This window comes from Naegleria gruberi, assembly GCF_000004985.1.
Source record: "Naegleria gruberi genomic scaffold NAEGRscaffold_28, whole genome shotgun sequence".
NCBI lineage: Eukaryota > Heterolobosea > Eutetramitea > Acrasida > Naegleriidae > Naegleria > Naegleria gruberi.
The window spans coordinates 334,193-350,442 of NW_003163299.1; the positions used below are offsets into that span (position 1 = coordinate 334,193).

The 16,250-nt window shown below is 34.0% G+C and overlaps 7 protein-coding genes across 7 annotated transcripts; 5 read left to right on the forward strand and 2 right to left on the reverse strand.

The window, feature by feature from the left end:
* Positions 1-41: 41 nt before the first annotated feature.
* NAEGRDRAFT_68452 (uncharacterized protein) lies at positions 42-1,622 on the forward strand (the record flags this gene model as incomplete). Its single annotated transcript, XM_002676351.1, has 3 exons — positions 42-178; positions 222-377; positions 416-1,622. 3 exons carry the CDS (start codon positions 42-44, stop codon positions 1,620-1,622), a joined length of 1,500 nt encoding a protein of 499 aa, XP_002676397.1.
* A 127-nt stretch (positions 1,623-1,749) lies between these two features.
* Positions 1,750-4,965, forward strand: NAEGRDRAFT_68453 (uncharacterized protein; the record flags this gene model as incomplete). Its single annotated transcript, XM_002676352.1, has 1 exon — positions 1,750-4,965. The coding sequence occupies one exon, from the start codon at positions 1,750-1,752 to the stop codon at positions 4,963-4,965; it is 3,216 nt and encodes a 1,071-aa protein (XP_002676398.1).
* A 236-nt stretch (positions 4,966-5,201) lies between these two features.
* On the reverse strand, positions 5,202-7,152 carry NAEGRDRAFT_80022 (uncharacterized protein). The gene has a single exon (XM_002676438.1). It carries the CDS (start codon positions 7,127-7,129, stop codon positions 5,216-5,218), a length of 1,914 nt encoding a protein of 637 aa, XP_002676484.1. The 5' UTR covers positions 7,130-7,152; the 3' UTR covers positions 5,202-5,215.
* Positions 7,153-7,376: 224 nt separating this feature from the next.
* Positions 7,377-7,865, forward strand: NAEGRDRAFT_49661 (uncharacterized protein; the record flags this gene model as incomplete). The annotated part of the gene is made up of 1 exon (XM_002676353.1): positions 7,377-7,865. One exon carries the CDS (start codon positions 7,377-7,379, stop codon positions 7,863-7,865), a length of 489 nt encoding a protein of 162 aa, XP_002676399.1.
* Positions 7,866-8,159: 294 nt separating this feature from the next.
* Positions 8,160-12,550, reverse strand: NAEGRDRAFT_68456 (uncharacterized protein; the record flags this gene model as incomplete). Its single annotated transcript, XM_002676439.1, has 5 exons — positions 8,160-8,619; positions 8,668-8,813; positions 8,863-8,984; positions 9,537-10,195; positions 10,245-12,550. 5 exons carry the CDS (start codon positions 12,548-12,550, stop codon positions 8,160-8,162), a joined length of 3,693 nt encoding a protein of 1,230 aa, XP_002676485.1.
* A 474-nt stretch (positions 12,551-13,024) lies between these two features.
* On the forward strand, positions 13,025-13,780 carry NAEGRDRAFT_60686 (uncharacterized protein; the record flags this gene model as incomplete). The annotated part of the gene is made up of 1 exon (XM_002676354.1): positions 13,025-13,780. The coding sequence occupies one exon, from the start codon at positions 13,025-13,027 to the stop codon at positions 13,778-13,780; it is 756 nt and encodes a 251-aa protein (XP_002676400.1).
* A 156-nt stretch (positions 13,781-13,936) lies between these two features.
* Positions 13,937-15,276, forward strand: NAEGRDRAFT_68458 (uncharacterized protein; the record flags this gene model as incomplete). The annotated part of the gene is made up of 2 exons (XM_002676355.1): positions 13,937-14,347; positions 14,392-15,276. 2 exons carry the CDS (start codon positions 13,937-13,939, stop codon positions 15,274-15,276), a joined length of 1,296 nt encoding a protein of 431 aa, XP_002676401.1.
* Positions 15,277-16,250: the final 974 nt, after the last annotated feature.

A 16,250-nucleotide genomic window follows, 5' to 3' on the forward strand; every position in this document is an offset into this window, starting at 1 on the left:
TGTTTTGCAATACACAACAAGGTAATTAAATAATTAAAAAAATGAAAAGACTCGGAACTATGAAATGGCTCAAGCCTTCCTCTTCTCCATCATGGATCAAGAGTAGAAACGCTCAAACTCCTTTGAAAAACGTATCGGATTGTTGGAGAAATTATTCTTCATTGATTGAAAAGATGAGGTAAATTTTCATCATCATCAAAATTTAATATAAAATTGTGTAGTGTTAAACAAGCTCGTTTGGAACAAAATATTGATAAGAAAGTACTTGTAGAAGGATGGGTTCGTACATCAAGAATTCAAAAGGATGTTTGCTTTGTGGAAGTCAATGACGGATCTTGCAATCCAAATTTACAAATTGTTTTTGATAAGAATTCAATGTAAGTGGAATAACACACAAATGATTTACACAATCAAGTCCTGCTGAAGAACTTTCTAAAATTCAAAATGGTGCCAGTGTTAGAATTACTGGTCAATTAATTAAATCACCTGGTAAGGGACAAACTACTGAACTCGCCAACCCAACTGAAGTTACAGTTCTTGGTGCTTGTCCTCAAGATGTTTATCCATTACAAAAGAAGGGTCACTCTGTGGAATTTTTGAGAGAAATCTCACATTTGAGAAGTAGAACCAATACTGGTGCTGCTGTTCTCAGAGTTAGAAATGCTGCCATGATGGCCATTCATGAATATTTCCAAAACCTTGATTTTATACAAATTCATACCCCAATTTTGACCAGTAGTGACTGTGAAGGAGCTGGTGAGCAATTCAAAGTAATTTCCGAACAACACAAAGATTTCTTTGGAGAAAATGTCAATGCTTATTTGACGGTCAGTGGTCAATTAGAAGCTGAAATTTTTGCCTCCTCAATGTCAAAGGTTTATACTTTCGGACCAACATTCAGAGCTGAAGATTCTAGAACATCTAGACATCTTGCTGAATTCTGGATGGTTGAGATGGAACAAGCATTTATTGGTTTACCTCAAATTGTAGAACACTCTGAAAATATGGTTAGACATGCTGTTTCAAGAGTTTTGGAAAGATGCGAAGAGGATATTCACTTCTTCAATAAGTGGTACAAGAATACGCTCATGGAAGATTTGACTAAGGTTGCTGATAAGCGAACAAAGTTTGTTTCTCTCACATATACAGATGCTGTTGAATTATTACAAAAGGATGCTATCCAAAAGAATGGAATTAAATTTGAATATCCAGTTGAGTGGGGTGTTAATTTACATAGTGAACATGAAGTTTATTTGTGCAAATACTTTAATAGTCCAGTATTTGTAACAAATTATCCAAAAGAAATCAAGCCATTCTATGCTAGAGTTGATGATAATGGAAAGACCATGTCTGCCGTTGATTTGCTCGTTCCTGATTTGGGTGAATTGATTGGCGGCTCAGTAAGAGAAGAAAGATACGATATTTTAATACAAAACATGAAGGACAAGGGAATGAAGGATACTAAAGATTATGAATGGTATTTAGATTTGAGAAAGTATGGTACTGTTCCTCATGGTGGATTTGGTCTTGGCTTTGAAAGATTAATTCTCTTCTTGACAGGTATTCCAAATATTAGAGAAACCATTCCAATTTATCGTGCTCCTGGTTTTTGTAAATTTTAAATTATTTCATTATCTTCTTCTTTTTGAATTTAATATTAAATCTTATTTTTTAAATTAATTTTTAATTCATTTTACAGAGAATTATCAAATCATCCATCAAATTCTAGCATCACACAACAATAAAAAAATGAGCGTCAAATCACCCAAGCTTACACCAGAGCAAATCAAGGGCTTGGATCCAACAGCACCACCTATTGTTGATGTACTGAACAATGGTCAGGCATTCTTCTCTTCAATGAAGGTACACTATTGCGATGTACATCCGGTAAAATCGTGGGTTGTTTTTGCTGATAAGAGAGGATCTGTTTATTTATTTGATTATATTCAAAATGACTTGTTACATACCTTCTCATTAAATTCAATGTTTGAAAGTAAGAAGGAAGAAACAAATTTGTATAAAACACTTGATAAGAATTTTAAGAATGTTCAACTTCCGTACTGGTATGATGAAGAATTATTATCATCAAAGAATGAAAAGTTTGGAGATTTAAAATCTGTTAAATTCTATGATGAACATGTTCAATATTGGAAACTTAGGCAATTAAATAACATGAGTGGATCGGATCAAATTCAAAATGTTCAATCTCCAGTCATGAGAGTTGGAGGTGTTGATAATGATGATGAATCAAGATCGAGAATGGTAGGAGTGAATGGTGCTGTTGGTTTTGCAAATGCTGACAGACCACCAAAATGTATTGTATTACATACTGAGAGTAGAATTATCATGTTGAGATATGATGAAGTTAGTTCCCTTCTCTTCTTTTTCGATGATGTTAAATCAAGTCAATTGGATGGAAAGTCTATTGTTTGTTTCGATTTCCTTTACAAACAACCAATTGTAGCACTTGGATGTAGTGATGGATCTATTAGATTCTGGGACTTCCAACAACGTAAAGTTCTCAATAAGATTATCCCTAATGTTCACTCAAAAGGTATTTCACAATTATTAACAGTTCCGAGGGATGATCCTCTGAGTAGATATCCAGGAATTGTCACCACATCATCTGATGGTAGTTTAGCATTATGGAATTTGGATACTGAAAAAGCTGAATATACAGAAGCTAAATGCCAAGGTGGAGGTATTTCAAGCATGTTCATAGATACAAATTCTGGATACTTGATCACAGCAGGTATTGATAAAAGTATTGCAGTGAGAAGTCTCAACTCAGGAAGAATAATCAAACAAACTAAAACAAAGGTACCAATGAAAAGTTTATCTATGGTGACAACTTGCAATTGTTCACCATCCTGGCTACTAATGCTTGAAAATAAGAAACAAAAGAGACAAATCTTTAGAATGCCATCCCATTTAAACTTTGAACCAGCATTTGTTGACAATAATATTATTGATGTTACCAGTTATGCTCCTCCAAATAACAAAGATCCAAAGTTTTATACTATCCACCAACATCCACTTCAACAAGATTTAATATTTATTGGTACAAGCTTTGGTTTAATGTTAGCCAAGATGACTTACAATAGAAAACCAGCAATTTGTTCTGGATTTTTAAGAGCTGATGCTCTCTTAGGTCAATCAAGTGAACCTGAAATGCCTTCATTTGATACACCAATCGATCCAAAGGTTTCACAAGGTAGTAACGATCAAGAAAAGAAAAAATATTGTATATATGTAAGAGAGAAGAACGTTTATCAAAGATTTGTAGAAACCAATTCAGAAGGAAAGAAAGAATTTTCATCAGAAAAAGTTGTCTATAATATGGGTAAACTTTCTAATGTGAAACTGGACGTAAGCTATAGTGGTAGATATGTTTCTATTTTATGGGAAAGCGAGAGAGAATATTTTGTGTTTGATATTTCTAAAGATACATGGAGAAATATTGCCTCTGAAAGAGAATGCTCAAATATTGTGTGGAGTTCTTCTAGTGATACCTTTGCCATTCTCAAGGGCAATTTTACTTCCAAAAAGGTGTCTGTTAAAAAGATTGAAAATTCAAGTGTAAAGTTAGTATGTGAAAATGTATCTATCAATGGAGGAAGTATCGATGATATTTATGGAGGAGTTTTACTTGGTGTAAAGTACTCTAATTTTACTGATGAAAGTGGATTCCAACTTTATAATTGGAGTGGTGTTGATGCATTTGGTTCCTCAACGGAACCATACCTTCCAAAACCTCAATTCGTTGTTTGGGATAATTTGAGTGGAAAGTGTTTGATGGCCTATCAGGATTCATATGCTATCTTTAATTCAAAACCATCATTCAAAATGGAGTACTATGTAGAAGAAAAGATTCAATCAGCTTTCTGGTGGAATTCAACCCTCCTCATCTCTACCGAGACTGAAATCAAATGTGTTTTCGTTACAACTGGAAAAATATTCTCAACTGTACTGGCCAGTACTGATGTTGCATTCTATTCACAAATATCTCAAAAGACACCATTGGATGAACAAAGTAGTTTAGACCCTATTCCATTACCTAAACCTAAAGGTGACATTTCTTTCATGGATGTTGTTGGTGATAATTTGTATGTCATTGATGGTTTGTCACAAATCCATACTATCAATAATATTTCAATTACTCCAAGTATCAAGTTTAGAATGCTTGTTGCTGCAGGGCTAACTAAGAAAGCCATGGAATGGATCCCTTTCATTGCTCAAGAAATTCATGATTACTTGGCTGACTTTTTGTGCGCCTTTGGATACACCAGAGAAGCATGTTCTATTGATTCCCTTTCCTCATATAAGAGATTACAATTATGTTTCGAACATGAACACATCAAGTATGGTATTGATGCTCTAACTTATTTGGATGAAAATAGATATTTCTACAAACAAGATAATTCTCGATCTTCAAACAAGAAAGAAGAGGATAATTTAGAATTGAGTCGTTTGTTTGTACGTTTGGGATCTGTTGGAGAAAAGAAGTTGAACAAAATTGCTTCTCATAAGGTAGCTGTATCCCCTCGTTCTAACAATCATTTCATTACTCAATCAGAGAATACTAATGGAATTGAAGGAGAGTTATCTACAGAAGAGATTTTACAAATTATTGAACAAAGCTACAGAAGAGCAGCTGAACTCGAGCCAAGTACCTATTCTCACCTCATTATATTTTGTGCTAAACACTTCCCAGAAAAGTTGCAAGATATTAGATCAGACATTTATACTAAAATGGAAACCTCTTGTGAAGACGATCATGTAATGTTCAACCAATCATTGACTATGCTTGCTCTCGTTTCTAAGGACTTTGCTCTTGCTTCAACACTTTTCCAACAAGCCAACAAATGGAGTCAAGCTGCTACATTGGATAACTCTAAAGTTGATTCTTGGAATGGTTTCCTCAACTCTAAACCAAACTCTTTACCTGTAAACATTGGAAATTAAAAGCAGTGCTAATTTATTAACAAAATAAAGTGTATAAAAGACCTCATTCTTATTGGTATGCTTTTATTAATCAATCAACATATTCCTTAATATTGAAGACAGATCCAATTTTCTTTATTTGATCTTGGAGGTGGATAACCTTATCGATTCAAACTTAAAATGGGCAAAATACGGTCTTATCCTGGCAATATACTAGGTGCCCCTTAACACCTCGATGCAAAAACAAAAGAGGAAATCAATGAATGAAAATTTAATTGAATGACACATTTGGTAATTTCAAATCCTTTCCTTCTACGCTATGGTTTTGATTAGTTGTGTAAATGAAGAAGGCACGAGTTTGCAAGTGTTCTTCATTTGGAATGACAAAGTAAGGATTTGGAGTCATCTTGTCACCATATTTTTGAATTAGCTCTGGAGCTTTCAAAATTTCACACAATGCCAAACATCCAATTTGATTGGATTTGAAGGTGATGGAATTGTTCCAACCTGATTGATATCTCATATAACCAAAGGAAACATTTGCATTTCCTGCCAAATATACTCCTGCTCCATAAGCTGCTCCATTAACCATCCCACCTGTATTTGACAAGTTCAACAATCCTTTTCTCATGATTGAGTGCCAGTTACCCAAGGCAGAGCCATGGAATGCAAGAATTGACCCATATTTCTTCTTCAATTCTTGGAATCTTCTTTCCTTGTCAGGAGTACTGCTCAACAAGATGTATTGATGGTCTGTTTTCATTTCAGAAAGTTGTTCCTTGCCTACAAGTTTCTTCATGTGAACACGAGCAGAAGCCAAAATCCAACGCAAAAGTGGGTAAACCAATGGATGCTTTTCATCACATCTTTCTTTAAGTTTACCTTCGTCAACCCATTCTTCTAAAATTTTAAGGTTTGGTACCTTGTCAAGAACTTCTCTAACCTTTGCATTGTCATCTTTACCATCATTTGTCAAAAAGTTATATGTCTTCACTTGTCCAGAGGTCTTATCTCTGAGTTTGATTTCCAAATTGCTTGGGAATGGTTGGAATGGATTGAATCCTCTATTCACATATGATACAGAAGCAGCATAACACACGCTAACGAATAAATCTACAACATCTGGATTCTTCTTAATAGCTGATTCCAGATCGATACCCAAACCATATTGTTCATGAGAAAATATACAAAGAGGACTTTCACAACACATTGGTTTGATACCTTCAAGTGGTAACTTATTTCCACAAATCAAACATTTTGAAGGACTTGTTTTGATTATAGATTCAGTATACTCTAACAAGTATTCCATATAATTCTTTCCAGTCTTTGGTTGAAGAGTGTTTCTGTATTGTTCAATTGGCCAATAAATTGCAAAGAAATCTCTTTCAAGTCTTTGTTGAACTGTCCAATAAAGACCAAATTTAACCTTTCCATTATCGATCAAAGAATATGCGTCCCTAATTGAAACATCACCACATTGGAATGCTTCAACAACTGGTTTAGTTGCAGATTCAGTGTAATAATTTGAAAAAGTAATAGTAATACAAATCCACTTTTCCAAATCAAGTTGCCAAGCTTCAGCAAGAAGTGGAGTAATATTCAAACGATTTGGATTTGTAAATAAATATACTTTGATTTGATCCATTCCTGATGCACCTCTACAACCGAGCCATCCTTTTGTTTTTCTAACAACGGTCAAATCATGTTCAATAGACTCAAATCTCTTACGTTTTTCATCATCTTCCATTGATGAGTCATCAATAAATACTGCCTCTTCATCGGCCATATCATCATCTCCACCAAATATATGATCACCATGACCATGTGATGTTCCTGGTGTAGGAGTAGGAATCTCTTCCAAAAACTTTTCTCTCTGCACTTTCATCATGTGGAATACTTGAGAGAGAACCTCTTGAATATTTTCTCCAGGAATATCATGACTCTCCTCTGCAACTATACAAATATGTTCACCTGTTGGATATGATTTTGGAATTGTGATGGAAACCTTTGTTTCATAACTTTCAGAATAGTCGAGATCAGCCTGGCAAGTAACAATCCACTCATCATCAGATTTAAAATTAAATCTTCTCACCCACGGATCATCTAGATTGAAATAATCATCTTGGAAAGCTTCCTTCCACTCATTAATTTCTCTCTGAATCTTGTTTGCCAATTCGGATGACATGATGATGAAGGGTAATGAATTTGTTTTTTTTGATTTTGAAAAATCAGTGATATTAATAGCACTAACTGAGAAGAACTCCAGGTTACCAGTTTGTTATTATCGCTCTGTAGTTCAATTAATTTATTGTAACAGGTTAGTATCTTCATTGTTCCACCAATAGGATCAGGACGTGCTAATGTGGAATTAACACATATTTAAAATAATATTAATAATATATTAGTTTGATTTGATTCAACGAAGAGAAAAAATGTTCAAATCATCATCGTTGAAATGTTGTGTTTTATCCTCATCACACTTTGCAAAAAGACAACAACTTTTTAAAATAATTCAAAATCGAGTAGTATCACACGAAAACTTTTCTACGTCATGTCTGAATAGAAATGAAAAGGATGAACAACCACCATCATCATACTCGGAACAAATAACAAAATTAGTATTGGAAAAGTATCAAGAAATGATTAAAAGTGGAGATCCAAGAGCATTTGACCAAATAAAAGAAGAATTAGATAAGGAGGAAAACGAACAAAGTATTCAAACAATAATTAGAAATGTTAGAATGGGATTAATTTCAGAACCATCGGAGGAAATTAAACAAAAACAAGAGGAAAAATTGGATGAGAGACGTAAAAAACAATTTGAATTGAGAAAACAACAAGAAATTGAAAGGAGAAAGAATGCAGGAAAGGAAGAGCCAAAGAGAGGAGGAATTGAATATCGAGTTGTAGAAAGAAGTTAATAAATTTATTTTGGTGAAGGACTTCGTCTTGAGGGAAGAAGAGGATTGAGTTGGAAGTTATTACCTCCTTTTGGGGAACATGGACGAGCTCTCTTGAGTGGTGTGTACAATAGCTTTTGAGCTTCATTTCTATTGAATAAAAATCCACTAGCTCCACTTGGTCTTTGATTTGATGATGCTGAGGAATTATTATTACTAGTTGAGTTGCCTAGAATACCATTTCTTTGGATATTGTTATGAGATTGAGTAAGGGTAAATAATGGTGATCCTAAACATACATTTAGAGAAATGAAATCAATTTGAATACTTACTTGAAGGAACAGAGTTTGATTTACCCAACAAATTGCTACCTATTGTTGTTCTATTTTCCTTACTATTGTTACTGTTGTTGGTAGGTGATTTGGACAATCTGAAATCCAAAACATTGGAAGGTCTTCCTGCAGAACTCTCCTTTCTGAACAATAAAGATACAGGTGGATTTTCTTGATTCTCTTTGAATGAAGGAGAAACTGAAGGATCTAAATCAACTGGAGAAGGTGCTCTTCCTGATGAATCCCGAGTTTGATCATATCTTCGTTTAAGGGAATTGTACAATTCTTGGAGTTTGTTTCTTTCTCTGACCTTTTCAGAGTACTTTTCTTGAATGGTTTGAAATTCCCTCTTGGTAATTTCTTGTTGTTCCTCACTGTGTTGTAGCTTTTCGGCAATTGATTGATACTTTTGCTTGGTTTCATTCAGTTTATCAGAGTAAGATCTTGATCATCAATTATATGTTGAAAGAGTTGAAATCATTTATACCTACTTTTCCATTTGTGATGCTTTGGATATTGTTTCCTTGTGAAGATACTCTTGGTATTTAATTTCAACTTGTCGTTGGTTGTCCCAGAATTTTAAGGCTGATTGTGCAGCCTCAAGAACAACTTCAGGTGGGAATCCACAAAGGCACATCTAGATGAATTTAAATTATTCCTCAAATGATGAAGATGATTTAACTTACAGTTTTTTCTTCAATATTAGCCTTACTCAACTCCACTTGCCGAATGTCCCTTGAAGAAAGGGGTTTCTCGCAAGCAGGACAACTCATATCCTTTGAGAAATGTTTGATAGCATCATCCTTACCTTCATTAATCAAGGTTAAATCTTCATCAATGAAACAACTTACAAAATACATGATTACAACTGGTGATAAAGTAAACCTCCTCAACAGATTTCCAGCAAGCATTGCATTTCATTTTTTTTGGCGGTTTTTAAAAATTGTTCAAACCATAACAAAGCGTTTTATTTGCTCACATTAATTACCTGGCCCTACTATTAACACCATTAATGTTTCGTAGCACTGGTCAGTGTTATCCAATAGAAGCAAACATACGAGAGAGTACAAGCTCTCTTCCAACTAAATACAAGCTTCTGGGAAAGTCTCTGGATACTACAGATTTACATCTGTGCAGGTAGAAAGTACCGACTCGAATGAGTGCACGCCAAGAGGAAACTCGGACTTTGGTCTCACTGGTTTCTATCAATTCTATATAGGCATGAAAACACAATGTCATTGGCATTGAACCAAATAGAGCTTACTGACCTGTGTTACTTTTTCTATTATTTGGCCAAAGTGACAAAATTAAATGGAATGTTATTGAGATTCCATTTTTGTGCAATTTCCATGTAATACACTTTCCCAGAACTTTCTTACTAGGTTCTTGTCCTCTGTTCTCTCACTGAAATAGTAACATCTGTACTTGAGATTTTTCATATCTTGTGATTGACAAAGCTCTTCGTCCAGTTTCATATCTTCCTCATCACCAAATATACAACATAGTTTTTTTGACATGGCATTTGATTTCAACCTGATAGTGGCTGGTTGATTGAACTCTCTTCTATCCATTCTTTCAACAAAGAGTACAATCTTGTCTGTATAAGTTAGAATTTCCTGAATGAATCTAGAATAAACTCCATTCTCTCCAGTGATGAGTATTCTGCCAGATAACTCCAAACAAAGAACTACTACGTCACCCTTTTGTATAGGATAGCATGATGTCTTCTTTTCATTATTTACGTTTTGTTTCAGATTAATATCTTCTGGCTTTTTATCCTCCTCTTCCGAATCATTCTTCACAAGGACAATTGCATTTTCATCAAATTCATCATCACTGCTCTCAAGGTTTTGAGTAAATGAGGCTGAAGTGTTGCTTATTGTACTAGTCTCTGTATCTGATTCACTGTCATCATTATTTTGAATTTCAAATATTCCCTTATCATTGGGTAATGGCAATAGTTGAGGAGCCTCTACTGATGTTCTGAAAATTTTCAATTTTTTAGCCCTTTCTTTCCTTCTACAATTGTAAAATGTAAAAAACTAGCCAATAAGAATCGATTACTTACGATAAAGATTGAAGGGTTCCATAGCTCTGGGACTTTTTCATAGATGATTGATTGCTATCTGTGCTTCTTCTTCTTTTTGTTGGAGCATTCATTCCTGTCCAAAGATCTGTGATGGTCCTTCTGACTACAACATAATTGTTAACGGATTGAATTTTCTTTTCTGGTATAATATCTTTTCCATTCATGAATTGCTCTCTATTTCTCACACAAATTAGAATATTGTTGGTTTGTTTTTGATTCTTTTTGGCCTTCGACTCTAGATATGACTTGGCAGAATAAAAGCTATTGACTGCAACTGATACTGTTTCTCTTTCGTTATCCAAACCAAAGAACCAAATATTTCTTTTTTGTTCATACTCCTGAAGATCCTTAATTTCAATCTTGACTTCAGAATTGGAAAAAAGTTTCATTACAGTATTAATAGAGGTCGACGAATCTTGTTTTGGATGTTGGACTGTAACCCGTTCTAAAGCCACATCAATGACCTCTCTAAAGAATTGAGAAAGTATAAGTTCTGTGGAAGCTGTTTGAGATTTTGTCATTCCTGATTTGTGTTGAACTATGAATGGTTTAGAGTTTGAGTAGAGGCTTGAAATTTCTATTTCAGCATCTTCTTTTCGTTTGATGGCATCATAAATATCGGTGCATTTATCAAGACCATGCAAAACAAAGAGTGTTGGAAAACCTTCCAAAAGCTTTAGCTTGTCCTTCAATCCTTTTTCCATCTTGTTACCAACAGTGGATAAAACTATTACCCCATCTACATTTGAGTGAGGTTCTATCGTTTGTTTTAATAACTCTTCATCTTCTTCATTCTTGAAAAAGTCTTCTGTTTCGGTACTAGTTTCTTTGAATTTATACATGCTGAAAGATCGGCAGCATACATCATCTCTTCTGAATAAAACATATCTATTTTCTTCATCCACTCGCTCAATATTATATCCTATCAATTTCACACAAGATTGAAACCATTGAATAAGATATCCTTTTTGACTTTCTGTGTGAGCAATAGTAGTTGAACCAATGAGGAATTTCATAAGATATTCCATCAAATTTCCTCCCAAGTACTGATCATTTTGTTCTATTTCAGAAATATCCAGCAACAGTAAAATGTTCAATCTTTCGTCCAACTTTCTTAAAAAAAGGAAGAAGAATAAAATACTTTCACGGAGTGTGTTTGTTGATTCGTCTTCATACATTTGAAGACCATGAAATTGGAGGGCATTTCTCGAACTTGCCTCACTAACCTTTTTCTTGTGGCCCTTCCTAATGGATATTTCTCTAATTTCATCATAATAAATATTGTTCGAAAGTTTGATAGCATCAATTGATGTGTTTTCGCATGGTCTATAATTTGGGAAAAATCTGTAAGTAATTGGTTCCAATGTAAATGTAGAATAATCACTAAAAAGAAAGAGTGACTTGTTTACATTAGCTCCGAGAATAACATCCTTATTGTGAAAATGCTCAATAAAATAGGCCTTACAGTGAAATGGTGATTGTTTCCTTTTTGTTGTCTTGTCTTGTTTTTCCTTATTTTTATCAGAAGATTCCTCATTCTCGTCAAACAGTTCCACTGAAGTTTGTGTTTTGGGTAAATTATTTCCATTGTATGAATTTCTTGCATTTCCAAAATATTTAGAGAATATAGTCTCTTGTTTGTCATTTGTAGGAGGTGTAGTATTTGTAGAAGAGTTCATTTCTGAATCATACAACCCAACAACTAGAATAAAGTAGTCTGAATATGTATGAAAAGGAAATCGTCCCAAACAAAATGTGTTTGGTTCTATTTTGTACTTGATAATATTATTCCAATCAGGGAGACCTTCATTTGTTAGGTCAACCGTGTGACATGAGGAAAAGCAAAAGTGTCTATGACTTTTAAATTTCGAGTTTTGTGATTGTTTTTCAGTAGGTTGATTATAGAAATAGTAGGCAGGAGGGTAATCACATGGAGCACTAGTTTTGCTATTCAAAATAAGCGGGCTATTTTCCTTTTTCCAGTGAATGTGAAGACCTTTAACACCCCAATAAATTGGTTTATCGGTTTTGTTTTCCATACAGAATATTCCCCATTCTCTTTCCTTCTCAAAACTATTCAAAACAGAGGATGCTACCTTCTCTGGACCATTCTTGTTTTTGTTTTCGTTCCTTCCAGCTGAAAACATGGAAGAGAAGAACCTGCTACTACTGCCTGTTCTTGTTGATGATGATGCAGTATTGTTGTCAACACCTTCTACTATTTCCTCCTCCTTCTCATCAAATACAAAATTCGCATCAACATCCTCGCTCGATTTACTTTTCATGTGTTTTGTTTGTCTCTCGGAAGTAATATCAGACGTGTTGATCAACAAGTTTAAATTATTGTTGTCTGAATTATCCATATTTACAAAAATATGATAGGTTAGTACTAGTTGTACACAATTTGATCCGATATATTAACTTGTATTTTCCTTCACGCAGTGGTCATACCTCCACACACAATAAACTATGATGAAGAAGAACAAGTTTGCTGGTGATGATTTCAACTAACAGTTGAGATAAGCGATTGTTGCTATTTTTTTATGGTTTGTGAAGCTTCACATGACTTGCCAATAAGCCATTCAGAGTTTTATTCATAGAGCAATTGTTCTCATGTTTTTCAAAGCTAATAGTACGAATACAACAATGAACCACATTAAAATCATCAAACAAGGAAAAAACTGTAAATTGCCAATTTTAATATTTTGAACGAAGGCAAAAAAGCGCTCCATTATTAAATAAAAATCAAATAGAAAAAAATGAGTAGAATTGTTAAGGCTATCGGAGATGCTGTTTTATCGCCATCGATAAGCAAACCTCTTTATTCAACTCATTATCCAACATCATTTCTTGAAAAAACCTTCATCACTGCTGGATCAACATTAATTTCAGCATTTTATCCATTGAGAACAGACATGGTTGGAGCTTTGGGAGAAACAACAGGAACACCAGCATTGGAATATGTTAGAAGCCAAATGGTTTTAACAAAGGAAGGAAATGAAATTCTTAAAGAAAGACCAAATATTGATGAAAGAGTAAATCCAAAATTTTGGGAATATATTAGCACACTTCCACCAGATACTTTCGGAGGAGCCTATTACAAGTTCATGTCAACTAATGGATTTGTTGCTAGTGAAAGACCTCCAGTTAGATTTATTGATGACGAAGAATTGGCCTTTATTATGTTCCGATACAGACAATGTCACGACTATTTCCATGTGTTGGCTGATTTACCACCATCTGTTTATGCTGAAATTATTGTGAAATGGATTGAATTTTTCCAAACTAGATTACCGATGACTTTATTGTCAGGTGCTGCTGCACCTCTCACTCAACTAACTTTTGAACAACAAAAAGAGTTAGCTACTGTATTTTTGCCATGGGCTTTGGATGCTGGAAGAAATTGCAAATTCTTGATGGGAGTTTATTTTGAAAAGTATCATTTGGAAAAACCTGTAGAACAAGTTAGAAAGGAACTCAATTTTAGAATTGCTCCTAGAAGTAACCTTGTGTAAAATTGAAAAAGTTTCTGTAAATTGTTTTCAGAACATGAATGATTGTTCATTTACAAAAAATCGGAATGTTGCATGAATTGACCAAATAAATGCTGATGTAATCACATTCAGAATGATGATTGGTCGAGTACACAATGGATTTCTCACAACAAAAAAATGAAACTCTACATCCATGATGAAATCTCGGAAGATACCAGAGTCATTATCTATGATTCTGCAGCCTCCGATTTTAATGCTCTTATCAACTTGATTCAAGAAGAGTTTGGTTTGAAAAACAAGGGTAAAAAGGTGGAACAAATACGTGATGAAAGGAATAAAACAATCACAAAGAAGGAACAATTAAAGGAAAAGATGGATCTTTACATTCAAATCTCTGAGCAACAAAAACAACAACCACAAACAGAGAAGGCAATAGAAAAGCCTAATACCATTGCTACCAGTAGTAGCATCAATGCTAATAGTAATAATAGCACAAAGCCTTCAGAAGTTCCATCTGCTACTATGCAAAAAGAGTTGAATGCTCTTGCTGATAGTGCTGTTAAACATTTTCAGGCTAGAGAATATAGAGTAAGTTATTTTGTTCATGATGTGAATTTTAACATTGTTATCAGAAAGCTGTAAAGGCTTACAAATTATTACAAGCATCAAATGTTGATTCCATGGGATGTATGTCAAATATTGCCACCGTTTACATTGCAGCTTCAAAGTTTGATAGAGCTCTCAAATACCTATTGAAATGTCTTGAAATGGACAAGTATAATCAGAATATTTACAAATTACTTGGAAAGTGTTATTTTGGATTGAAGAATTACAAAGAGTCTCTTCAAAACTTTTATCATCAAGTGACAATCTTGGAGAAATATCAAAAGGAGATTAAGGACGAAAGTAAATTGAAGGATATCACTGAATTGATTCAAGATGGATATGTGGATATGGCCAAGTGTTTAACACTTATAGGTGAGAAACAACAAGGTTTTTCCTTTATTGCCAGTGTTTTAAAGAAAAACGATGCTCATAAGGTTGCTTTATTGGAATACGCCAAATATGTATTGTATGAGACAAAGGATGCTTCAGATAGTATTACGGCAACTTTGAGAATTCTTGTTGCTGATCAAAATAATGTTGATGCAAAGGATATTTTGTCTGAAATTGTTGAAACCTTTGGTGTTGAACCTCTCCTAAACCATATTTCTCAAGGTTCTGAAAAGTTAGATACTTCTGCTGCTCCTGGTCTTGCTTGGATGGCTCTCATTTTGAAAGAACATTCTTGTATTAATGAGGCTGTAGTACTCTACAAAACAGCTTTAAAGTTGGCTCCAAGTAACTTTGCTTATTTGCTTAATTTGGTTCACACTTTAGAAATTGATGTAAGATTCAAGGATGCACTCTGTGAAATCAAAGAATTCTGTAAGAATAACCCAACAGTTGCAAGTGGAACATTCACCACAAAAGTTTTACTTGAGGTTAGTAATTTTGCATTTAGTTTTCTAACATAGTTTAGTTCTTGGAAAAACTTGACCTTGATAGTTTATCCGATCCAATCCAAAATACTTGTGCATATTCTCAAAATTACTATGTTGGAGAGCATGCAGCTGAGTTTTCAAGAACAATGGACGCTGAACGACTTGAAGATGGTACAATATTCTACAGAAAAGGAGAGAAGTATGATGTAGATGAACTTATGAGAAGAATAGAAAAGCGAAAGTCAAAGGATGATAATTCTACACTTGATTTCTTGGCTATTGGATTCACAGTTGTCAAGATTTGTTATGTTAGTGGATTTTTAACATTTTTACCTGAATTAATTCAAGCATTAGAATTTGAGAGAATGGGAAGAGATTTACATAGCACCCAAATTAGAAATGAGAATGCTTACTTTTGTACTATTAGTCAACTTTTATCTCAATTTATCTACAAAACCTTACCTATTGAAAATGTAGATGTGGAGAAGAATCATATTTATCTTGTTGGTGAGTCTCACTCAATGACATCATCCTATCAAGCTATCAATTGGAGACAAAGTAGATATGTCCTCCTTCCTAAACTTGTAACAGGATGTAAATGTTTCCACTTGAGAGACAATACCAAGTTTTACCCAAAGAGAAACTATTTCAGTGTTTTGAATTCAATTCCAAAAGGATCAACTGTTATCTTTATGTTTGGTGAAATTGACTGCAGGGAAGGTATTTGGGTTTCTGTTGAAAGATTCAGATACAAGAATATTCAAGAAGGAATTGAAACAACAATTTCTTATTATATGAAGGAATTACTTAAGGTAAATAAGGAGTATGACTTGTTCATCCATCCTGCACCACCTGTATTAGACTTTACAAGAGAAACTGTAAAGTTATTTAACATTCACCTCAAGAAGGAATGTATCAAGAATGGACTCAGATATTTGGACTTTATGGATGAAATGTTAACTGATAATGGTAAGAACCTTAAAAAAGAATTGGTATTAGATGGTACT